Source organism: Crinia signifera, chromosome 4 (assembly GCF_055691185.1).
Source record: "Crinia signifera chromosome 4, ASM5569118v1, whole genome shotgun sequence".
NCBI lineage: Eukaryota > Metazoa > Chordata > Amphibia > Anura > Myobatrachidae > Crinia > Crinia signifera.
Window position 1 is genome coordinate 168429867 of NC_139220.1, and position 26818 is coordinate 168456684.

Below are 26818 nucleotides of genomic sequence, written 5' to 3' on the forward strand. Positions count from 1 at the left end.
TAGAGCCCTAAGTTTCTAATTCAAGAACTAAACCAGAAACAGAGGTGGCAATAACACTTGCTATAAGATGTGCTTTGATCAGTGCTTTAGAACTTGTAGCTGCTTTGTAAAGCATAGCAGCAAAAAACACCATTTGCAATTCATGACAAAACATCTAGGAGTCATTATATGCTATAAGAAATGTCACTCTGTAAACAATGTGATTTACTGTATTTGAGAGTACCTAGAATGCCCATGAATTAAATCTACATATATACGGATGGCTGACAGACAATGTGTAGGTCGACACCATATAGTAGACAGTCAAAAGTTCATCCCGAACAATAGGGCGACATGGCAAAGGGTCAACACATGAAAAGGTTGACATGGGTTTTTCACAAATGTGGCCCTTTTTTTTATAATTTACCATCCACAATGACTCAGATTAGGAACAGTACATTATTCAGAGTGCAGCAAGACACCTGGCTGGAAACATGGCAAGCGAGGTCAATTATGCGAGGGGACGTGGTACACTAATGAGTTATACTCGCGCTCAGGTGTTACACGGAAAAAAAAACATGAAAAACTCATGTCAATCTTTTCCATGTTGACCTTTTTGCTTGTGTCGACCTTGTGCATATCAACTTTATCGGTCGACCTAGACATTGTCTGTGAGCTATACCACAACCGAATTGAGAAGCATCGACAAGTCTTCTACGATAATGCAACATTTATTTAAAAACAGAAGGTCACATGTTTTCTACATTTTATTTATTACGTATTAATTCATTTGTGATGTTAACTCCAGTGAGCTTTATTGAGGCTTTACAGACATGTACAGTATCTGGTGCCATTTAATAGCCAGCACAAATAGGCCATGGGAAGACTGAACTACAAAACATTTAGTTTTTCAAGATGTGATACAGACAAGTGGGCCAATAAAAGTACTAGAAGTTAAAAAGAACAGTGGCGGATCCCAATTTATATACAATTCCGTTATTTACGCAGCTGAGCAAGCATTGGAAAACTGTGCATATGCGAAGGTTGCACGGAGCACATGCCAAGGTACCTTTGTGGTGCTGCTCGCAGTGAGGATTTATGCTCACAGGGGCAATCAGAAATCATTTGAGGGAGGTAAGGGTTAGTGGGGAAAAAACGCACGTATGTTATGATAGTTTTGGGGCAGTTCTCTGTGTACTGCCATCATTAACACAGACTCACACAAGGAGCCAATATTCCCAAGAATTTCACAGATGCTGCAAATGTGTACGCAGTTGCAGAGATTTTGCGATGGCTTTGTTGGGTGTCCATTAATTTTTTGGTGGCTGCTTCACTTGCACGGCTTCTCAATTCCATTGGTTGAAAAAAGGAGATTTATCTACTTTACTGTTAAATCCTCTTCTTTAAATCCAAGGGGGACCCAGCGGTGACACTGCATATAGATGATGAGCTGGGACCTGAGCACCAAATGTTAACGTTTCTATTCCCAGCAACCCAGGCTACCTCTCCCCTATATCTTGCTCTTGGTCCATTTAACAAGCCCAAAGAAATAGAGGAAGGCGATGAAGACATTTTCATATGCCAGGTGCCTAAAGGATGGAGTCCTGTGGTCCCCATGGATTCCCCCCCAAAAAGAAGGATCTAACAGGTTATTACATACATCTCCTTTTCTGTATCATCTATGGGTAACACAGTGATGACAGTTGGACATCCTATAGCTGTCAGCCTAAAGGAGGGGATACTCGTTAGCTGTACTGAGAACCCTTGGCCAAAAGCCAGCTGTGTTGGCTTTTTGGTTTGTATGAAATTAGACAAGTATAATATGCTCAAAGTGTTCATTTTAGAACTGCGAAAAAATAAAATCAAGAAATAAATCCAATAAAAATAAAATCTTGTTTAGGTACACACACTTGTCTAGGTACACTTGTTTAGGTACACACAGGATGGGAAAATAACTAAAATTTAGTTGAGTTACAGTATATATAAGACAAAATAGTTGATAGTTTCCAATTTTTAAAAGACTATGGAATAAAGCTTGAGAAACCTGAGCCACCTCCAAAACGTTGAATCAATGGATTCATGTGTGCATTACATGCACTCAGAATCACCAAATCAGTTTACTTTCCCAGGTAGAAGATGGTGCAGTATGTATTCACTATGGCAAGTAGGAATGTCATCATAAAAAAAATACTAAGAATTAAATATATTTGGTTTGAAATCCTTCCCATTATTTTGGGCACTTCAACTCTTTTTGTCATACATCATTAGTGCTGCTGGTTGATATTTTGAATTACAACAGGGAGAATCGTTATATATTTCTGCCCACCCAGCATTTAATGCCATCTGTCAACTCCTGAAGATTTGTATTCACACTCTGTGCTTTATTGCAGTGGTACACACCACCAACATTTTGGCACAATCTTATGAGAGCAACAGTATTTGTCAAGTCATTATTTTAAAAGTCATATTTTCATAAGTCAGGGGCCAACTCTGTTAGCGCAAGAGCACCACCAATATTTGTGGTTCGACTAACCATATATACGGATAAGGTGATGGTAATGTGTGCATCCCCAAAGTTTATTTTTATGTAAAAGTTGTCTTCTATGAATATATGATGATCATATTAAGTATATATTGCAAAACACAATTAGAGTAAAGGCAAGTACAGTTCAAGGACACAAATATATATAGAGAAAAGTCTATGGAAAAAAAGTTATCCCATCTATCAGTTCTAGACTTCTATAAAAATGTACCATTCAGGCTGGACACTATTGGTAATGTAATTTACTCAACAGTTTGGCAAATCATTTATTCAATAACTTTAGGCACATAAAGATATCAGGTAGCAACATAATTGTGAATTTGGCTCCAGTAGAGAATGGTTATGTGTGGGGTTAGAGAAAAGTTTAAAATTGATACTATAAATGTAGAAAATATTCTAATAATTACTTTTCATGTGATCTTTAAAATATCTAAGGAATATATGTTGTATTGGATTTACTCTATTAAGGGAACAACATAATTCCAAATCACTTGTGAAATGATGAATTGATGAATTGTACAGTGTCAACAAGTGTATAGTATTTTGTTTGTTTTACATTCCTAAAGGATTTTTCGTATTCTTTTATCTCAGCAAGTTACAAATATTTTCCCTGAAAAAAAAAATACATAAAAGAACCCTACAGCAACCCCACCCCTTTTAAATAATTATTCAGAAATGGGTTTAAAATGGGACCTCGCTTGCCACTAAAATATGTTAAAAGAACAATATACAGCTTGTACCTAAAGTACTGTAAGATCTATTTTCGGAATTAAATTATATCTGTGATTTAATGAATAATAAATAGTAATGCTGGAATATTAGTATAAAGACAAGCCCACCTTTCATCATTTCATTGAGTAATTCAGCCACTACCTATCATAAATTTACAATGACAGAGCAAGATATATAAAAAATCTGTCTGGATAGTGGATAGAAACAGGAGAAATCAAGTTGACTGTTTCAACTAACTAACGCTAATATATGTTTTACTAACAAAAGTATATAATTTCCATAAAACTTGTTACAAACTGTTTCAGGAATGTAATTAAAGATTAAAAATAACTATTACACTAAAATAAATTTTTTGTCAATCTAGTCCGGATTTAAATTTGTTCTTCTGTCGAAATAGATTTAAAAATGTTTACGAAAACAAAAAAAATATCAATTTAAAAAACAGCCACCATGACATAATAGATTACTTTTAAATCCATAGCTTCATGCAATTATGTACAGCATTTACTTAATATCAAAAGAATTGTTTTTATACTAGACATGCAAAGATTCAGACATGCAATTAAAACAAGTGTATAATTTAATAAATAACCTTGTAAGGCATGTCCTAAAAGAGCATCAAGTTCAGGATTCAATTCTGCTTTTTCCTTTAACATATGGAATAAAAGCTGGTTTTGGGTTGCACTTGTGATTTCAGTTTGTTTCAGACGTCCCTCTAGAATTTTAATTTGAGCCTCTCTCTGGGCAGCTAAGAGACCCTGTAAATTAGAAATCATTAGATAAGATCACAGAATTAAACTAAAATTAAATTGCTAATTAGTGAAATTTTATTAGTAACAGCACTTCTCTCCCCAACAGTACTGAAAAAAACATTTTTAACCTCTTGCAGAACTGAAGAAGGGTTTAACCACTTCAACACTAAGTGAGGAATTCAAATAGCTGTGGCAGTTTACTGCAGGCTGATTAAATTATTTCCAAGAAGACAGCCCAATGGCTGAACTTAACTGTGATTTTTTTTTTCTCCAAAACACTGCTGTTAAATAGCCTGCTTTTATCAGCCCCTTAAGTGTGAACACTAGGTCCAGTAACTTACCCTGGATTCTATGGCCAGTATTCAATGCTGCGGGCGAGCTGTGACAGCTCGCAGGATCAGTATTTAACTGACCCCCTGCATACACCAATACCAATTGGTGTATGCGGCTGCTAAAACAGGGAGACTCGCGGCTAAATGGAGCGGGCTCCCTGCATTAGCCTCGCTGTTTGGAGGAATCCTTGCTGTCCTCTGACAGCGAGGATTCCCCCAGAACACTGAATAGAGTGAGCGGCTGGCGCGGGGGTTAAACAGAGAGGATCGCTTGTTTTCCGCTGTTTAACCCCCTCGCCGACCGCATTGAATACGGGACTGTGTGTTAATGCAAGAAAACTGATAAATTAACACTACAAAAAGTCTACAATTCAAAAGCCCAGATCAAAAAAGCATGAGGCTACCCCCATTAAATTATCATGGCTAACCGAATTCCCCCTCTAATTGGGGTATGCACTTTTGTCCGGAATTTTTGAGTAGACAAAAAAAGCCTATTCAATGTGTCCATTTATGGCTGGCTTTCCTTATGACACAGATTTGTTTAAAGTCGACTCTCTACCCACAAAAAATAGTCGTTTTTTTGCAGATCCATGTGTTTTCAGACAGTTGAAAAAATGGCACTTATATTGAATAGGTCAAATGCAAATTCAACTAAAAATTGTTGAAAAGTGCCGATATTTCTGACTTTTTTTTCATAAGACTTAAAATTTTAAACAAAAAAACCCATTAGTTCATTTATTCAACCTAACAAAACATACAGTGTACATTTTACTGTTTTTTTATTTGTGGAAATAACATGATAGTCCAAAAATACAGATTTTGAAAAGTAGACATCCAATTGCATCATAGTTCTCTGAAGCAAGGATAAGGGAAAGCTGGGAATTAAAAACGTACCTTCTCTGGCGCTAACAATTTCTGTAGTGTAGGGTATTATTGTATGCAAGACTATGGCGGTATTCAATCCCTGCCGCTATTTCAAATGGGGGAAATAGCGGCGGGCGCCTAGTCAATGCTGCCTTGACCGACAGCATTGAAGAGGTAGATCGACAGAACGGGCCTGATTTTAAAAGCTGTCAGGCCCAGTTTGACGTGAATTGTCGCAATCACAGCCAGATCGCGACAATCCACGGCCGTTTATGTGGACACCCCTTTTTGCTGATCACCAGGCAGGACATTGAATCCCGCCTGGCGATTTGCTGTCAAAACGAAAACGGGTCAGGGTCACAGCTGTCAGGACGTACCATCAGTCATGACTAAAGTTCCCAGAATTTAAAATATAAACAGTTATCATTCAAAAGCTTTATTTTTTTTTTTTCAATATCTTTTTATTGGTTTCGAAAATAGTTCAAACATACAACCAACGTAAGCATTATGGAATACTCAATGAAAAGTACATATCAGCTGTACCGCTTATGTAACAATAAAAGAACATATTGTGTCTACTTTATCGGTTTCAGGTGATCTTTTTCTGAAGCATATCTATTCTTTGATTCACACAATGCAAACTCGAAACAAACTACAATACATGTAAATAGCCCATAGGAATAGTATGGGGGAAAAAACAGAAAAGATTAAGGAAAGGAATATTCAGAGAAAAGAAAGGGGGGAGGAATTAGAGAAGTAAAGGGGATTGTGGTTGGTAATCACAAACATATATAGCCATCTATATTTAATTATTCGCCTGGTAAGTCTGTGTAGATTTAAACTCCATCCATGGGAGCCAAATCGCCGCAAACTCCTGGGTGCGTTCTGGAGGTACCCTCAGGTCTTCCATAGTCATATACAAATCCACTCGTGCGAACCATTCTTTAATTGTGGGGGGGGGAGGTAGATCTCCAGTGTACCGGTATAACGGCTTTTGCCGCACCATTCAGAAACTTTAGTAGTGATTTTTTGTAGGACCTCAGCGCACCAGGGTATAGGTTTAACAGCCAAAAGGCAAAAGCTTTATTTTAACACATAAACTTACACTATTTCACTGTTTAACAATATCCATTTGTGAACATATTGTATTAAACAAAGGAAAATGCTTTATATAGATGTATGTGTATATATTTTACCTTGTTAACAGCCATGGAAAGGAAATGATCAAGCAGATACCGTGCCTCTGTTAAAGTGCAGGAACTAATAATGGCAGTTACGTCCAATGTATCACCTTCTTCCTAGACAATAAAGATATAAAATAATACGATTACATCTGACCGGAAAGAACTATGGTAGGCATTATATATAAATGGTGGACAAAATCTTACCCAGAATAAACAAAATGTATGGCATGTATAAAACCTCAGTGTGCATCAATGACCCAAGTTGTGTAACATTAAACCATATATAGGATTATCCTCGTTCATATAGTTTTCTTTAAAATGATTTATTTTTCCTAAACTTCTATACCCTATTCAAGTTTTACCCATATTACTAAAAGCAAAAAATAAACAAAATAATAAAATGCATCCTTCCACAGTTATTTGGTCAGGTAAAAAGCCCAAAATCAGTTTAAAAATCTTGCAAAGAAGGCGGAATAAATTTTCCTCACTTAACAACCGGGTTGCGTTCCTACGACTCGGTCGTTAAACAAATTGGTCATTAAACGAACGTGTATAAAAATACATAACACAAGTACACTTCTAAATAAAGAAAAAAAAGTCATACTCCTCCTATTCTCTGACAGGTCGTGGAGACGCTGAAAAACGTGCACAGCACGGGTCACTAAACAGTCTGGGTGGGTCGTAAATACGAATGGGTAGGCGAGCAGTTCTTAAGTGCGAGCGGGCGGGGTCGTAAGTCTGAGCAGTCGCAGTGCGGTCGGTAAAAGAAGGCCTGGTCATAATTCTGATCAGTTGATAAATAGGTAGGTCGTTAAGTGAGGAATGTCTGTAGGTCAACTAGTCGACATCTCAGAAAACCTTACTCAATAAATCAGATCATGGATAAGTTTTCCTTTACACACAGCCATACCTTTGCTTTGTTCCAGGTGACTCACTTTTATCCAAAACCAAAATCTTTCCACAAGACATAAGAATAACTAATTAGACAATCTAATGTCTCTCCCACTAAACCCAACTTAGTCTACAGTATATAATTTTACTATACACATATATATAAACCCCTTATTTTTCCATTATCCATCATTAAGGAATGACAATTTGATAAGAGAAATTTTCACATCTTCAAATTTCCAATATTTTAAACACCCTGAAATATTCATTGTCAGTCTTGCAGACTACATCTTATGGAGAAATGTTGTACAAACTTTTTTACAGAGGATACCTTTTTCCTTCCAGATCTAATGTGATAGGAATGCTCGACTCCGCATCCTGCCCTAAATGCTCTTATTCCCCAGCTACACTACTTCACTGTTTATGGGATTGCCCAATGATCCGTAGATTTTTGGTCCAAGTATAAGAATAACCTTTTACCCCTTAGGGATATCTTTAACTCCGGAATGAAGAGCCCAAGATGGCTGCTCCACACTTTACATGCTGCTGAAGATCTCTACAAAACAGCTTAAATTCTACACAGCTGACTTAAGACTTAAGGAAGACACCTTTAGGCATATTAGACACCTCTATTAGACTTTCTTCTGACAATAGATGTTTTCTAACCATTATACTGTATCCAATGTTGCTTGCAAATGTATACTACAACAGTGGATATCGACCCTTCCACCTTCTTTAAATATCTTCAAAGATAAACTAATTTTAATTTTTACATTGTCATGTATGGAAGTCTCATTGCAGAAGAGTTCTTATATTATCAAATGTTTACGTATTTGGGACAAATCTATATTAACACAACCACCCGATGTAGTAAGACAATTTAACACTTGTTTTCCCCCAGGTAAAGATACTACTTTGATAACACTATAACACATTAGTTGGGAGGTGTGGTGGGGCGCTCCAGTGCTTTTCAATACTCACTTTATGCACATTATTATATTAACTTTACTAGTAGCTATAAAAGGTTTTCTCTTTTCTCTATTTTCTTCTTTCCTTTTTCTTACTTGCATATTTATCTCTTTCCCTATCTGTTTTCACAATCTGTGCCCACCTTTCTTAACCCAATCCACCCCCCCTCCCCCCAATTGCATTATACTCAAGTTTTCAAACCTTATAATTCTTCATAAAATAAAAACACAATTTTAGTCTACAGGTCCTATTCTTTATTGAATATTTCAAGCTTATAGATAACATACAAGTGTTATGTTTATTTACAAAATATAAGATATTACCTCTGAGAGCAATGTGAAAAATAGCATTGCACACATTTGTTCTATAAAGTCAAATTTTAAATCTGTGTAAAAAAAAAATCTTACATTTCCTATATAAAAAGGTAAACAGTACAGTTCATTAGGATGAATAAAAAGGTTTGCTTGGCAATTTTCACACCAATTTAGACAAATTCACATGGCACTCAAAAAGTGTTAATGTACCTGTATTTTATGTGACAGCAGTGGTTGCTAAATACCCTTACCTCCCCATATTTATATAGAGACCCTGTGTGTGTGTATATAATCTCACACATATATATACATACATACATACATACATACATACATACAGGCACTCCAATTACAGAGCAATGCTTAGGCGGGTGCCCGCTCGCAGGGCTTGCATACAACTGGAAAAACAGCAGCACTCCTTCCAAATAGCTTCAAAAAGTTTTGGAGGATTACAACTTGTAATATATATATAACAAGGCGGGGGCATTGTTATTCTCAACCACAGTGACTATGTTACCGAGGTGATGAGACAACTGAACGACCTTACCTGTTACAAGAGACTTCCTTTTGATCCTACTTCCAACTACAAAAGGGAAATAGATTCAGTTATAGATCTGGGAGTGTCTAATGGTTGGGTAGACAATCAAACCTCTATGTTCCTGAAACAGGATTTCCCCAAAATCCCACTTATGTACATACTCCCAAAGATACACAAGAGCCTTGAGGCTCCCCCTGGCAGACCAATTATATCAGCCAGGGGTTCCCTAAGCCAGCCCTTGTCACAATTTGTCGACTACCAACTGCAACCTGTGGTACAAAAAACCCCTTACTACATACGTGACACGACTGACTTTTTGGTAAAATTACGTGACTTTGGGGGACCCCCAACCAACAGCCTGTTAGCGACACTTGACGTTAGCAGCCTCTATACCAACATTTCCAACATAGAAGGTATAGAGGCAGTTCGCAAGATCCTGACAACAAGTTCTGACTATGTGGGTCCACCCATAGACTACCTACTATTACTTATTGACATAATTCTACATAAGAATTACTTCTTATTCAACAATGCGTTTTACCTGCAGCTGGTTGGCACTGCGATGGGGTCCAATATGGCCCCATCGTATGCCAACCTGTTCATGTACCATTATGAAAAACTGTATATCATGTCCAATACATGCTATTCCAAGTATATAGCTCTCTACATGAGGTACATTGACGACCTCTTTATAGTCTTGACGGGTACCAAAAAACAACTTGAGGACTTTGTCCTAAATCTGAATGGACTGCCAGGCCTGATAAGGTTTACATGCAACATCGATCCGGTCACTATCAACTTCCTAGACGTGACTATTACAACCATCAATGACCAATACAGCACCAAAGTGTATAAGAAACAAACCGACAAAAACACACTCCTTGCGTATGACAGCTTCCATCCCCAGCCTTTAAAGAGAGGGTTACCGTTTTCGCAACTGATACGTGTGGCTAGAATCACGTCTAATCGAGATGACCTACACAAAGACCTTCAGGATATGGCCAAAAAATTCCTAGACCGCGGATACGATAAAAATGAAGTACGTACCGCGGTACTGAAATGTGAGGCCCTCAACCGTGAGGATCTCCTAAAGGCATCCACTAGTGAAACCAAAATGGAAAGAATTGTGTTCCCGACAACATATTCAACTAACTCAAACTTATTGAAAACTGCGGTTTTAAAACATTGGCACATTATGAGTACCGATCCTGTGCTGGGTGCAGAGTGCACCAATACTCCACTCTTCAGCTATAAAAGGAGTAACAATCTTAAACAAAGAATATCATATTCAGATATCAGTCCAGCAAAACCTACAAGTGGCTGGTTGGCTTCGAAGAATGGCACTTATAAATGCACAAAATGTGCCAACTGCAGCGCTTTGGTCACGGGCACACAATTCACCCATCCTACCACTGGTCAAATCTTCCCCATCTACCATCGATTAAACTGCGAATCCAAATACATCATATATGTCACCCTCTGTCCTTGCAATAAACTGTATGTTGGCAAGACCATCAGGATGGCCAAAGAGAGGATAGGGATGCACAGATCTTCGGTTAAAAAAGCACTCAGTGGTGTTGACATCAATACGCCTCCGGTGGCGAGACACTTTGTGTCTGCTGGACATTCGTTACGGGACTTTAAGTTCATGATTGTTGACCATATACCTCCACTAAGGAGAGGAGGTGATAGACACAAATTGTTGTTGCAAAGAGAGTGTCAGTGGATACGCAAATTGGACACTTTATCCTGAGGGGACTTAATGAGGAATACCCCCTCTCAGCCTATCTGTAACACATAGCCTCTTAGGCACCCTTGCTCTGAATCGACTAATTATTTGCTTATTATGACCATTTCTCTATGGGTCTAGATTGTCATTTTGTGCTATGTGTCCATTTCGAAAATGCTGATTACTGTAAATATGTATATATATTTTTGATATTTTTTGATTTTTCACATTTAGTTGTGTTGTGGTGGAACCCATCAACCTTCTCAGCGGGTAGCCCATATTTAGCACCAGATTTGCCATATACCTGAGTTTTATTTCATATACTGCAGCCTTAGTAAGCCGGGAGCCGTGACTCCCTTAAGATGGCGACCGCAACCCTCGTCCCGTAATTTTATGTCTCCTTACCACCTCCAAGATGGCGGAGCGTTCCATGATGCGGTCCAGGGTATGAGTCGGGATCGCGCCAGGAGATGGCGTGTAACACTGACTCCCCTACAGATACCTGACGTCAGCGGCGCATAGTGATGACGCGGGTGACGCCGCGTGAAGCGCAGCGTTCCACTCTCGTCTTCCGGCACCTGTACGCATACACGTCTGGAGTGTGTGGTGACAAGGGAGACTGGTGATAGGTAGATGAGGCCCACGCAAGTGGGGGAAGCGGCCAGTACTCTGCATTCAATAAACAACACTCCTTATATGGAGTTCCGGGCATTACTGCTATTGGGCTGACTTAACTGTGATTGGTTGATGGGAGACACACAGCAGCTGTGTGAGCTCATTGTGTGAGGTGATGGTGCCTATTTAACACTGTTTGAGTGTTAGTATGCTTGGGTCAGTCTGTGAGAAAGGCTGTTTAGCCGAAACGGTACCGTCGACTGCCGACTGCTTAAAACCACGAGAATGGGTGATTATATGTGTGACCCCCATTATCCATACTAAGTATTTTTGCATATAAGTCTGACGCTCAAAATTTATTGACCAGAAATAAATTGTGTCTGATTGGACTTTAAAACTCAAGGAGTGCTGTCCTTCATATATCTTTGGATATCAAGTTTTCTTATATATATATATACATACATACATACATATACACATACATACATACATACATACATATATTTAATTTTTTCTATTTCCATAGACAATAGGCACACTCACAATCTTGTGCTTCAGCATGGGGTGCAAATAAAATGCAGAGCGACCCTGTTGGATGGAGTGACCTATACAATCTATCCGACAGTTGAAAACGGATGCAGATTCTACAATATAACAGCCAGTTTTGAAAATACAGATTCAACTTTTTTAAAAAGGGCTTCTAAATTGTCAAATCTGCAGCTTGTCAAAAATAGTAAAAATGTTAAAAATAATCGGCATGCACTGAATGCCCCTTTCATATGCACATTTTAATGCAGTAAAAACTTTACTGTAATTTCAGGTATGTATAAGAAAATATCAATTCTATTATCAGCCACCTTTGGTCAAACCACTGCAAAAGTAATAGTTACCTTGGCCTCTTCCATCTGCACAATGCTGGCCTGACAGTCAGATATGCTGTCATTAATGTAGTCAATGTTTGCAGTCAATGACTCAATTTCTTCATTCAAGTTGTTAATATTTTTGTCAATATCTCCATTGTCCTTTATAATTCGGTCCCTTTTCCTTATAACTTTTTCTTTCCTTTTTGTGAGTTCCTCGCGTTGCTGTTATAGGAAAAGGAATAAACAGATAAAACTACAGTAAATAAGCCACACGCAGCATTTACCTAAGAAAAGAGGTAGTGAAGTGTATCCTGAAAGTGTTCACAGTGCTTCACTTTTTTTCCACATTTTGGTAGGTTACAGCTTTAATCCATAATGGGATAAATTATTTTTCCCCTCAAAAATTTACCTAAGAAAAGAGGTAGTGAAGTGTATCCTGAAAGCGTTCACAGTGCATCACTTTTTCCACATTTTGGTATGTTACAGCTTTAATCCATAATGGGATAAATATTTTTTTCCCCTCAAAAGTTTACACACAATACCCGATGACAATGTGAAAAGTAAAAAAAATTAAAAAAAATTAAATCATATGTTTATGAGTATTCACAGCCTTTGGCATGAAGCTTATACAAATAATCAAAAAGATCAGAGGGAGAACAATTGTCACAAAACAAAATGATTAATAGTGTGGTAAATTCAGTTGATTGGACGTGATTTGGAAAGGCGCACACACCTGTCTGTATAAAGTCCAGCACTTAACAGTGCATGTCAGAGCACAAACCAAGCAGGAAGTATTTGTCTTTAGACCTCCGAAACTGGATTGTCTTGAGGCACAAATCTGGGGAAGGGTACTGAAAAATATCTGCTGCATTGAAGGTCCCAATAAGCTCATCGGCCTCCATCAAGCTCGGAAGTACCAGGACACTTAATAGAGATGGTCGTCTAAACTGAGTGATTGGGGAGCAGGGCCCTAGTCAGGGAGGTGACCAAGAACTCAATGGTCACTCTGCCAAAGCTACAGCATTCCTCTATAGAGAGAGAACTTTCCAGAAGAACAACCATCTTTTGCAGCAATCCATCAATTAGGCCTGTTTGGTAGAGTGGCCAGATTTAATCCACTCCTTAGTAAAAAGCATATGGCAGCCGCCTGGAGTTTTCCAAAATGTACCTGAAAGACTCTCACACCATAAGAAAAAAAAATTCTCTGGTCTGATGAGACAAAGATTCAACTCTTTAACGGAAATGACAGGCTTAATCTTTCAAGGAAAGCAGGCGCCACTCATCAGGCTTATACCATCCCTACAGTGAAACATGGTGGTGGCAGCATCATGCTGTGGGGTTATTTTTCAGCATCAGGAACTGGGATCCTAGCCAGGATAGGTGGAAAGATGAATGCAGTAATGTACAAAAACCTGCTCTAAAGTACTCTTGACCACATACTGGGGCGACAGATATCAAAAGAGTGGCTTCAGGACAACTCTGTGAATGTCCTTGAGTGGCCCAGGCAGAGCCCAGACTTGGATCCGATTGAAAATCTCCGAAGAGATCTGAAAATAACTGTGCACCGCAGCTTCCCATTTAACATGATGGAGCTTGAGAGGTGCTACAAAGAGGAATAGGGGAAACTGCCCAAAGATAGGTGCGCCAAGCTTGTGGCATCATATTCAAAAAGACTTGAGGCTGTAATTACTGCCAAAGGTGCATCAACAAAGCATTGAGCAAAGTCTGTGAATACTTATGTACATGTGATATCTTAGTTTTTTTATTTTTACATTTTCCAAAAATCTTTTTTTTTTTTTAACATCAATATTTTATTGAAATTTTTGATGGGGGGTTACAGAATAAAGTAGAACAAGGAGGGGGAACAGGGGGGGACAAAGGGGTGGGGGGAGGGTACATAGACTCTGTGCATAAGTAGGCAGGCAAGAAATATCGTCATACGGTACACAATGAGAATTCAGTAAGCCTAAACAGAAACATCAGGTAAAGTATTTAACCATAATAGTAATGTAAGCTATATCTATGTTAGCCAAATACATCTAGCAGTAAAAATAGTTAGATAAACATTAAGTACGTAACGCAACCACGCAAGCAGGTTATAGAGTGGAGAATTAAGGGATCAAGAAGAGTCTGTAGATTCTGCTTGTCTCTCGTTAAGGCTGAATTGGAGGGGGTCACATTGGGGTGATTTGGAAATGTGCGATGTACCTGCTCCACTAGTAACATATTCATGCCAAAGCAACCAGCGAGCCATTGAAGCAGATACAGAGCCGGAGTGGGAAGCATATTGTGTTTCCATGGTGAAGTTAAAGTTAATTTTCTGAGTAACTTTTGAAAGTAGAGGAGGGGCGTTTTGTTTCCAGCACTGGGCCAGGGCTGCACGGGCCGCAATGAATATATGGCCTAGAACATAGCGTTTGTTAGGTAAGACCGTGTCGGGAAATATATTAAATAAGGCTATTAATGGAGTGGGTAATAGTGCTGTGTCTAAGACCTGATTTGCTAGGTCAAATACTTCCTTCCAAAACACAGTGAGAAGGGGGCAAGACCAGAATATATGGTATATGTGACCAGTATTGCCACAATGTCTCCAACAGAACTTGGAACATGTGGGCCAGAAGGAGTGTAATTTGGCTGGGGTTAGGTATAATCTGTGTATTAACTTTATGTGCATCTCGGTATGGTTCATACATTTTGACATAGCATAGGAGGAGAGAAAAATTTTGCTCCATTGAGCGTCCGAGAGGGTCATACCTAAGTCAGCTTCCCATTTAGTCTGTGCATTTGACTTAGGGGAATTTGGAATGTCTATCAATGTTCTATACCAGAATGTAACATCCCCTTTCGAGTTTAGTAGGTTAAGTCGGGAGTAGATATGTGAATCAAAGTTACTAGGTATACTATTAGACGGATGGGCAGTATTCCACCAGTGACAAATTTGAAAATAATGCAGTAGTTCAGATTTGGGGAGAGAGAATCTCTGCTGGAGGGCAGAGAACGGGAGGATATGCTGGCCTTCCAAAATATCACGTAGTTTAGAAATACCTAGCGTGGTCCATCTGGCAAGATGTAGATTGGGTATTAGTTTGGGTAATGATTTCAATGAAATTAGTGGGAGTTGAGATATGGGGTGGGGGAGTCTAGAAATCAATGCATCCCAGGTTGCAATAGAGGCCCTAGTAGTTGGGAGGAGTGAGGAGAGATCAGGTCGGAGTTGTTTAGGTATTCTAAACAGATCATCGATTGGGGTCGTTGCATGCGATATCTCAGGATCCACCCACCTTGATTCTGAGCGTGCTTCAAAGAAAGTTTTTATCTGGGCCAGTTTGCAGGCATCATGGTATAAACCTAGGTCTGGGAGGTTCAATCCACCTTTGGCTCTAGGGAGGGTCATCTTAGAGCGAGCCAGTTTAGGAGGACCTGAGGACCAGATATATTTGAGCATGATTGAGTTACATTTGGCAAGCTCTTTTTTCGGGAAAGTGTAGGGGATCGTGCGGAAGAGATACATGAGTTTAGGTAATAGGGACATTTTAAAGGCAGCCATGCGTCCCATCCATGAGACATCGAACGCAAGCCAGGATTTGGAAAGAGATTCTAATGAACTAAGAAGGGGTGGTAGGTTAACCTCAAGGACCTTCCCAGTGTCTGATGGGATATTTATACCCAGGTAGCGTATAGACACTTTCTGCCAGTTATATGGAAATTTAGAGGACAGAATTGGGTATGAGTCAGCTAACTTAATGGGTAGGGCATCAGTTTTTGTGGTGTTTAATCTGTAGTATGAGGCTTTACTAAAACTGTCTAGAGTATCGTGTAGGTGGGGCAATGTACGTAAGGGATCAGAAACAAAAAGTAAAATATCATCCGCAAAGAGACTTAGCTTATGCGATGAGGATCCTGATTGGAGACCGGGAAAATCAGGGTCAGCACGAATTTTGGAGGCAAGGGGTTCAATAGATAGCACGAATATTATTGGGGAGAGGGGACAGCCCTGCCTTGTTCCATTGGAAATGGGAAACTGATCTGAGAGAAAGCCATTGCTAAACACCCGGGCCGTGGGGGTACTATATAATGCCAAAATAGAAGACATAATCTGATTCCTAAACCCAAATTTAGAGAGGACAGTCTGCATATACTCCCAGTTTAAGCGGTCAAAGGCCTTCTCCGCGTCTAAAGACAGCAGCAGAAGGCCCTGATCATCCGTGAGAGAGTCAATTAAATTAAACACTCGACGTGTGTTATCAGACGACTGCCTCCCTGGGACAAACCCCGTCTGGTCCGGGTGTACCAGCATAGGCAAATAATTTTTAATTCTGAGAGCTATAAGTTTTGCGAACAATTTAGTGTCGCTGTTCAGCAGAGCTATCGGACGATAGTTCTGGCAGTGGGCTGGATCTTTTCCTGGTTTGGGCAGGGTTATTATTTGTGCTTCCAGCATTTCCTTGGGGAGGGAACCCAAAGATGTGATAGTATTGAAAAGATCAGTCAGATAGGGTGTGAGGGTTTCGCGGTAAGTGATGTAAAAATTATTGATAAACCCGTCGGGGCCTGGGGCTTTGCCCCTAGGTAGGGATTTAACAGCAGCATCTACTTCAGACGGAGACCAGGGGGCATTTAGGACTTCTAACTGATCATTGGATAAGGAAGGCAAATTAACTCCTTCTAGGAAAGAGGATATAGACATTTTAGAGGGTTGGGGGGTGTCTGGGTCTAGAGATAGGTTATATAGTTGAGAGTAATATTTAGCAAACTGGTTAGATATATCCGTTGGGTTTAGGAGTTTCTCCTTAGATGGGGAATGTATGAGCTTAATCCTATTCTTGGCATGCTGCATTCTCAGTTTACGTGCTAACATTTTCCCGGATTTATTCCCTGATAGATAGAATTTTGTACGGAGTCTGTTCAAGGCCAACTGAGTTTGGGCCAGGAGCATTTTCTGTAATTGACTACGAGCTTCTGAAAGCTCTTTCCTGAGGGCAGCGGAAGGGGAGGATTGGTTCTTGCAGTCTAAATCCCTAATTTTATTTTCTAAGTCTGTTTGTCTTTGAATGTTTTGTTTCTTGAGGGCAGCCCCGGCCTGAATAGCAGCACCCCTAGTAACCGCCTTGAATGCACACCAATGTGTGAATGTAGACGTGTCTTGCGGGGTATTGTTAGCGAAGTACGAGGATATACTGTCCGAAATAATTTTATTAGGCAGCGGGTCAGTTAGAAGATGAGGAGCTAAGCGCCAAGGTCTGGGAGGGATATTGAAGTTATTTAAAGACCATTTCCACAGTATCGGGGCGTGGTCAGACCAGGTGATGGGGAGGATGTCTATGTCTTTGGAGTGCTGTAGGGTCCATTTGTCACATAAAAGCATGTCAATTCTAGAGTATGAATTGTGGACGTTTGAAAAAAATGTATATTCGCGGCCCGATGGGTTATGAGTTCTCCAGATGTCATATAGGTCGAATTCAGTTAGCATGTTGCGGAATGCTAAGGAAGGTCCGGGGGGGGAGGGAGCCTAGTCGTGAGAGGTTTGTTAGATTTATCTATATGTGGGTTTAATACCAAGTTGAAATCTCCCATTATTAGTAGTGACCCTTTGGCTACTTTGCGGATTAGAAGAAATAATTTACGTAAGAAGGGGATTTGGTTAGAATTAGGAGCATATACTGAGACCAGGGTAACCAATTTGTCATCTAGCAGTCCAGTCAGGATTAGATAGCGCCCCTTTTTGTCCGCAGTAAGGGAGTGCTGGACAAATGTCACTTTATTGCTGAAAAGAATGGCAACACCATTACGTTTAACCTGACCACTAGCATAAAATCCCAGAGGATATCTGTTATCTCTAAATATAGGGGGGTTTACGGAGGAAAAGTGAGTCTCCTGTAGAGCGATCACGTCTCCCCTCTGCTTATGGAAGAAAGTGAGGGCAAGTCTGCGTTTGTTGGGGGAGTTCAGTCCCTTTACATTCAAGGAAAGGATCTTAGTCGTCATAGGATCGCATGGGCAAAATGATGGGTGAAAAGGTCAACCAATAGCGTAATGTTTATATGGTATGTAAGGTGTACATATTTTTGAGGTACAAGACAGGGTCTAGTGTGAGGGGGAGGGCTGTAACTTAGGGGGAGAATAGGGAACAAATTGAAAAGGAAAGGGAAAATATTAAACCAAAACGGTCCATTATATCGGACCGACATGACTACTGCAGGGAGGTAAGGGGAGACAAATGCAGTAGTACGGGAGAAGGTGGGGGCTCTATAGGTGGCCTAGTGCCACCGCCCATGTAGGCCCAATAAGAAAATTGTCCAATAAACAACACATCTATAAACCAGTGCATAACTTGAAAAATACTGTATGAACATTAACGTAACCTGTCATTTAGCTGCGAGCTAGCGCAAAACAGTTTTATCATCAGGATAGTAGCAAAAGGCATGTTATACCTAAACAAACAATAAGCCTAATAATCAAACGGCTGTTATACTTAGCCAAGAAGTCAGACTCCAGGATGTGAGGAGACAGGGATTGTCCAGATAAAGGGCATATGGCTTACATACCCCGAAGGGGTAGTGGATTGGTCTCTCAAGTGTTCCCCCATTCCGCACGCGGAGCTGAACTCCGTTTAGGCATGGATGGGTGTTTCACCGTGATGTCCCATTCTGAAAGGAGCTTGAGTCCTGCTTCAAGGGACGAGATGGTGTGTGTGGAGTCTTCATGGGTAATCAGAAGCTTCACAGGGAAACCCCAACGGTAGGGGATTTCGTTGGCTCGTAGTGCAGTGGTAATCGGGGTCAGCGCTCTTCTTTTGGCTAACGTCATTGCAGATAGGTCTGGAAAAATCTGTAGGCCTCCCAATGTACCCTTCTCCCCGGCCGATCTTGCAGCCCTCAGTATGCGCTCCTTGGTGGTGAAGAAGTGTACACGGAGGAGAGTGTCTCTAGGGAGATCAGACGAGACTGAGCGAGGTCTTGGGAGCCGGTGGACCAGGTCGATCAAGAGGTCTCTTTCTTCTACGGAAAGCAGCAGTTTGCGGAAGAGCGTGGTGACATAGCCTTCCAGTTCAGGGTTGGATACGGAGTCCGGAATCCCCCTGATTTTTATGTTGTTCCTCCTAGATCTGTCCTCGAGATCTGCCATCTTGTTTTTAACTGCTTCAATTTCAGCCTGTTGTTGGTCATAGGAGGTGAGGAGGTCATTATGAGAGGCCACCAGCTCCTCCATTTTCCTCTCAAGGTGATCTGTTCGGTCCCCAACAGCAATTAGATCGGTCTTGACTTCCCGAATCGCAGTTGTTAAGTCTCTGGTCAGGTCAGATTTGAAGGTGGACAGTATCTGACAGAGTAGCCCAGCTGTTAGTGGGGTGTCTGGGGCACAATCTGCGCCTGCCATTGAGAATGACAGGCCAGAGCTGTGTGCTGGGGTGTCAGATGCTGGCGCTGCCACAGAGGTACCCGGAGATGTTCCCAGGGCCTGCGTGGCCCTCCTAGCAGGAAAAGAGACCCGAGGGGTAGAGACCTCTTTAGATTTCTTAGGGGACATGATAGAGGTTTTCAGAGGAGTATGAAAATAGTGACAGACAGGGCTTCACACATTAGTATAATGGAATGGTGCCTGTTAATGAAATGAGCATGAGATTACGGGTCACATGGGCGGTGACATTGCAGGGCGTAGTGTCACATCATAGTGGATTACGACAACGGATCTTGGGCAGAGGTGAAGATGTCTTCTGGAGCAGCAGGAGGATTTGCGAAAAGTAGCCCACTATTGTGGAAGGAGCTAAAAGGGAGGGGGCTACCACAGCTGCTAGTGAGAATAAGGAGCTGATTGGGGCTTCCCGGAGAGTGAAGCTCTGAGTCAGGTCCAAAAGAGCTCTGCTGGGCCACAGAGGCAACAGGGGGATGGTGTACAGGTGGGGCAACAGACAGCCCGGTCTGGATGTCACAGGTTGTTGCGCGGCACAGGGCTCTGGGCAGGCAGTGAGAGGCTGACCCCTGCCAGACCTGCCAAGCAGGGTGTCAGCTTATACCAGTGGGGGAGAGAGGCTGTTGATATTGTCCAGCTTGCAAAGGGGCAGCCCAGGGGTCAGGCCTCAGATTAGATGTATGGAGGAGTATAGATAGTATGGGGGCCCTGGGTCCCACTGATCCCCCAGGGCACAGAGGGGCAATCTCTCCAGGGGGCTCCTGGGGCACCCCAACAGAGGCTAGTGAAAACCCAGGTGCAGGAGGGCGAACGCAGCAGCAGGAGAGGAGGGGGGGTCACATCCAAGATGGCCGCCGCTGTAACTAGCAGCCGGAGCTGGCAGAGCCTGCAGGCACTTACCCCTCTCTCCAGGGACAGCTGGCACCCCCAGATCAGGTCCTGAGTATCAGCGGAGGCTGGAACAGGGGAGAGGAGGTAGCAGATGTAAAAATCGCGGCTCCAGGCGCCCCCGTTTCCTCCGTCCGCGTCACGGAGCTCGAAACCCGGCTGGCTGTACTAATTGAGGTCCCGGCTTCGGAGGTGGGCAAGGCCGCAACCCGCAAAGACGTTTCCCCACGTCTCCCGGCTCCGCAGCGCACATCCACCGGTGCCCCAGGCCAGCGTCCAGCAGGTATAGGCGGTGGGGAGGCTGGGGGGTAGCAGAATAAGTGGGTAAATGCCCCAAAAACGGAGAATGGGCAGGAGTGCAGGGAAAATGCTGCTGCTCGGTTCAGCAGCTAGGCCACGCCCCTCCCAAAAATCTTTTTTAGAGAGATAAATGGTTTTGTAGTTAGGGCTAAGTTACCAAACTTTCACCAAACTACAAGAATCCTGGCGCTTTTTCTCCAGACAATATATAATCACATCAGCTGCTGCAGGTATCTTGTGAGTAAACCTGAACTCACAAAACAAGAAAGGACAAAATCATTTTTTGATACTCTGCGCTGCTGAAAATAAATTTATATGTGGGTCTGCTGATTAAGAATGATTCCGGACACACTGTACAGATTTTATAACAATTTTCTAGCCTTAAAACATGCATCGCATGAATATAATATACACACACAGAATAAACAAATAAAGAATATATTTAAAATGTAACCGGTTAATACAAGGTGGCACTTAATAATGGGATATCTCCAGATCTCTCATTGGTGGTTGAAATGAGAGAATATATTTAGGTGTTAGCAGCAGTTCAATAAATGACAAATGGTATCCGCTAAATGCAGGGTTAATGAGCCAATGTGGGTAGAATAGCCACTCCTTTTAGCATGTATGCTGACACGCATAAGTTGTTAGGTAGGCAGAAAGTCTTTCCCAGAAGGGCAGAAATAATTGTATGTTTAAACCCTTGTAAAAGCTCACAGTGAGCATATCAATTCAACGATTTCTCACCTACAAACAGGCGGTCTCCAGACACTGTTGAATAAACTGCGCTATCCGGCGGCTGTTTGGGGTTTGAAGTGAGGAAGCCGGTAATTGTATATGCCGGGTGAGTCCGGAGCGCACCGACGCACTCTACAGACAGGTGTCGACTGTGCTGCTAGTGCCTTAGCTGGATAGTTGCTGGGCACATTCAAAATGGCTTGTGAAGGCCGAATGGAATACTCTGGAGATCCCACAGGAAATGGAATGACGTCAACGCGTTTCATAACCACTGACTGGAAACTTTGCACTAATGTACAGAAACATCCTGGATGAAAACCTGCTCTAGAGTGCTCTTGACCAAATACTGGGGCGACAGATATCAAAAGAGTGGCTTCAGGACAACTCTGTGAATGTCCTTGAGTGGCCCAGGCAGAGCCCAGACTTGGATCCGATTGAAAATATCTGAAGAGATCTGAAGTGCACCACCGCTTCCCATCTCACATGATAGAGCTTGAGAGGTGCTGCAAGAGGAATAGGCGAAACTGCCCAAAGATAGGTGTGCCAAGCTTGTGGCATCATATTCAAAAAGACTTGAGGCTGTAATTACTGCCAAAAGTGCATCAACAAAGCATTGAGCAAAGTCTGTGAATACTTATGTACATGTGATATCTTAGTTTTTTATTTTTACATTTTCCAAAAATCTTTTTTAGAGAGATAAATGGTTTTGTAGTTAGGGTTAAGTTACCAAACTTTCACCAAACTACAAGAATCCTGGCGCTTATAAGGCTTAAAGCCTTATACACAATGGGTGTTTTTAAGGAGTGATGATGTGAAAGTCACTCAGTGCACACACACTGAGTGACATTCAACCATCCCAGGGACTTTCACATAGTACAAGACTATGTAAATTGGTTCACTCGGCTGGCAAAACAGCCTGATGGCTGCTGATTATGCAGCAGAACGCATCAGTACTCACCGCTCATCACTGGGGCATATACATTGGGGTATTTTGAGTTTAAAACACAAAAATAGAGCTACTTGTAGCCCAAAATCAACCAGTGTGTTTGGGCCTTTAAATATATCTATATTTTTTATTTTCTTTCATTAAAGTGTATTTATATTGTATTATAGAAGGCCACCAATTAGAAAAGGGAAGCATTTTACCTTCAGTAGCCGGTTCATGTCATATTCCATATTGGAGATAGTCATCCTCTGCATTACAATGTCTGTGATCCTACGTTCCAGTGACTGCCATTTCTGCCTAGCTGCCTTTGAAGTGTAAATGCTTGATCCTTTCCTTTGATGTTTTTTTCTGAGAATAAAAGATTGGACATGTTCGGTTATAACTTTTGTTTTGTTAGGAAGTATATGTACATAGTAGTCCGCTATTAAGCAAAACAAAATATAGGTAAGAAAAAAAATAGCACTCAAGAAAGTATCCATTGTTTCATCTTATTTAAGCTTAACTTATTGTAATTATGCCACGCTGCTGTGATATTACTATCCATCCTCCCACTCCTACTGTTCACAGCTGGGAATTGTGAACATTTTGCACTAACTACCGTACCTTCATTAAAATTCCAATTCTGTAGTTAGCACATGTAATTAAAAATAAATAACCATGCTTCTTGCACTAACTATATTAATGAGATTACTTTAGCTGTTGTGCTGAACTTTCATAACAAATCTAAAATATGGAAGATATGTATAAAATTAGCACAGGACTCAACAAGCTAAGTAATAAGATTTATTTAAAAAAATTAAAAGTACAAAATCTAGTTGATAAATGTATTTAATTTAAAGCATTCTTTATATGATTAGAAACTGGTAACACATTTTGGATTTGCTGCCTAGATTCCCTGGAATACACAAGGCCCTCATACACTAGTCTGACTTCCCTTTAGGACGAGTCTTCCTGATTTACCTTGAGCTCCCCCAACACCTTCCCGGGAGGGCTCACATAGGACTATGCACTTAATGGCCAGTATTGAATGCACCTGATTCATTGTTTTTTTCGTCGAATCAGGCTTTTTTCACTCCTTGCAGTAAATATTTTTCTGCTCATTAGATATTCATATATTCACTGCACACTGGTCCCGTCTTCTTACGAGCGGGACCATTGGAGCAGCTCCCTACCCCTGTCAGCTATCCGGGGGGGCAGCTTCTGCTGCCTGTGTCCCCTAAAGCCCTCCTTTTCCCCCACAAAAAATCTGGAGCAGGCAGGGAGGCTTACATCTCCCTGCCTGCCACCGTCCCCCGGCACCCTGCGGCATTCCCTGCAGGGGTTAAAATTCACCGTCAGGGGCAGCGAGCCCCTGTGGCTTTGAATAGGGTGACAGGGAGGGCTGGCAGCGAATGCTGCAGCCCTCCGGAACCCTGCGAATGTGCAGCGAATCCTAAACAGGATTTGCTGCACATGGAGAAAAAAAATCAATGAATACTCCCCAATGTGTCATTTTATACATTGCATGTAAAAAGGACTCTCAGGGAGCTGCCGGGGAAGTTCAAGGGAAGTCGGATGCGATAAATAACGGAAGCTTTTTAGCACCCGCGATGTGCAGCCTGTCCGACCTCCAAACAAATGCATATGGAACCCTACATCGGGTTGGAGTGGATGTCAAACACATGCGATTTGGCCCGATCGTGTGAAGTCGGCCCAAATCGCACTAGTGTATGGGGATCTTAAGAGGTGTAAAGTAGTAGGTGGCAAAAAAAGTGGATTTTTGGTTCTTATCTGTAAAATCCTTTTTTTTAATAGGCCAAGGTGGATGCTGGGATAGTGGGTATTCCAGGGCTGGAAGACCGGGCACCAATGAGTTGAAACTTCTTTGGGACAGTACAGCCCATTGCTCCGCTCCCCTAATTCCCCTTCCTGTCCTCAGAGAGCAGTTTTTAACTTAACAAGCCAAGGAATAGGGATAGGAAAAAAAAACACTTAACAGAAAAAGAACCTTACAACAGTGTATAAACTGTAACCATTAATTAATACAATTGCTAAGCTGGAGCGTATGGGCAGGCGGGCGCCCAGCATCTACCTTGGCCTATGAAAAAAGGATTTTACAGGAAAGAACCAAAAATCCACTTTTTTCTGAATGCCATCAGTGAATGCTGGGATACTGGGACGTTCTAAAGCTGTCCCTTACGGGTGGGAACGCTCCTAAGCTACAGAGGGCACCTCTGCCAAAAGCCATATTATATAGTAGTGGGGGTTGATCTGCCAAGTATTCACCATGTATTCGAATCCCGGCTTCTCAAGAAGACTAACAAGAAGGCTAGCTGTGACGGAATGGCTATTGAGAGGTCGGTCTTGAGAAAAAGAGGGTTTTCACTCTTGGTCATCGTCTGATTTACTGACCAAAAAGAGTAAAAGAATGTTCCCCTCTGGGCTGGAGGAACAGGAACTATTGCTCAAGATTTCAACAGAGCTGTCTCGAGGGCCTTCAAAGGATCTAGAGGGAGAGTCGTTGTGAAGAACTGAGATAGTGGACTGGCCCAATAAGTGAGGTAATAGCCATATGATATTACATCCTACACCCATGAGTCCGACGTGGAGTTTAGCCAAGCTTCTGCGAACTGAAGAAGACCCACGAGACAGCCTGCGTTTTTAGTCAGACCACAGGCTTATCAGCCTGCTTTGGGGCTTGGCACTGGCCAGCCCAGCCCTGTCGGGGCTTGGATTTCTGAGCCTTTGGAAAGGACTGTTGAGCTCTCGCAGAGATCAGAGTCCTTGCTTTACTTGGGGGTGAAAAAAAAAGGAAAAGCCTGTTGTCTGGGCTTTGAGGCCCCTGTGGGGAGGCAGACTGACTTTGAAGCGTCAATAGAGGCAACAATCTTGTCCAATTCTGGACCTAAGTACGGTTCCAGATAATGGCAGGGCTTCTAACGCTTTTTTGGAGTCATTATCTGCCTTCCACGACCTTAAACACAAGACTCGACGTGCGGCCACTGAGACAGCTGAAATCTTAGCGGCAAAAATACCTACATCCAGGACTCCCTCACTGAAGTAGGTGCCTTCTTCCTTAATGGTGCCCACCAAAGGCAATAAGTCTGCCTGTGCCTGACTGCAGACCTTCTTATAAAGAATCTGCCCAATGACCTATAGCCATAGTAAAACATGCTGCTGTATAAGCTGGACAAATGGCGGTTTTTGCGTTAGAGTATATGGACTCTAGAAATTGGTCTAACTTCTTATCCACTGGGTGTTGTGAAAGATATCTTCTGAAAGAGGGTAAAATGTAAGAATGCTCTTTGAAAGAATAATTTGGGGGGGGGGGGGGGGGGGGGGGGGGAATGTTTCTAAGTTTCCTGAAACAGATTACCAAGCTGTGCAGACTGAGAGAATACATCTGGATCCTTCTTTTTACATTTAAACAGTGGAGCCTCAGAAGGAGGTGGAGAGTCCGATTCTTTTACAAAGTGAGCTGGATAATCTTGATTAAACTATCCACCCTGGCCTGAGTCATGTGATCCTCATTAGTCGTGAAGTCCTCCTCTTCTAGTGCATCTGTATCCTGTTCCTCGTCTGAGGTATCCTCATCTGTAGAATGACCCATGATGGGATTTTGTACCTCATGCCTGACTGGTCTGCGAGAGCTAGGCCTAGACAAAACGTTATGAAGAGAGGATGAGACCTGTTCTAGACCTTGAACAGATTGTGACAGACATTGTACCCAAGAAGGTTCCGCTGACTGAATAGGAACCTGGGGAACAGGGGGAGCCACAGGGGCGCATGACGCTGCAAGCGGAGAAGCCAATTCCCTCATTGCTGAGGACAGGTCAGTAGCCCAGTCCGGCCTGCAGGGAACATCTGCAGAGGGATGCGAACTAGCACCCGGCAAAGAGCAACTAAACAGAGACCACAGTGGTCCTGCGCAGCACAAGCAAAATTTTCATTAAATGCTGTGCACATATAAGCGTGCAGCTCTGGACTGTTAACCTTTCTGTGCGCTCCATTTCCTGACCCCTTGGCTAAAATAGTGTGTGTTAATATGCTGTGGCTATGCAATGTTAACAAAACCTATCAATACCAACTAGTATGGGAGTGGAAGATGTGAAAATGCTGCACAATAATAACCAATAAAGAAATTGGTGATAATATACTGTTTTCCCTGTTAGCCGAAACAGAATGATGTGGTATATAAATGCTCACATCCCAAAATATAACTAAAGAAAACAATAAACAAAAAAAATGCAGTA

The 26818-nt window shown here is 41.7% G+C and overlaps 1 protein-coding gene across 5 annotated transcripts in view; it reads right to left on the reverse strand.

Moving 5' to 3' along the window:
- KIF21A (kinesin family member 21A) overlaps positions 1–26818 on the reverse strand; it is a 173314-nt gene that overhangs the window by 36896 nt on the left and 109600 nt on the right. For all 5 annotated transcript variants that reach the window (XM_083182937.1, XM_083182939.1, XM_083182936.1 and 2 more), the window contains 4 exons: positions 22787–22934; positions 12332–12526; positions 6398–6499; positions 3846–4011 (listed from right to left, as the gene is read on the reverse strand). In XM_083182937.1, the coding sequence (XP_083039063.1) occupies positions 3846–4011; positions 6398–6499; positions 12332–12526; positions 22787–22934 (611 nt within the window). The remainder of the gene's footprint in view (positions 1–3845; positions 4012–6397; positions 6500–12331; positions 12527–22786; positions 22935–26818) is intronic.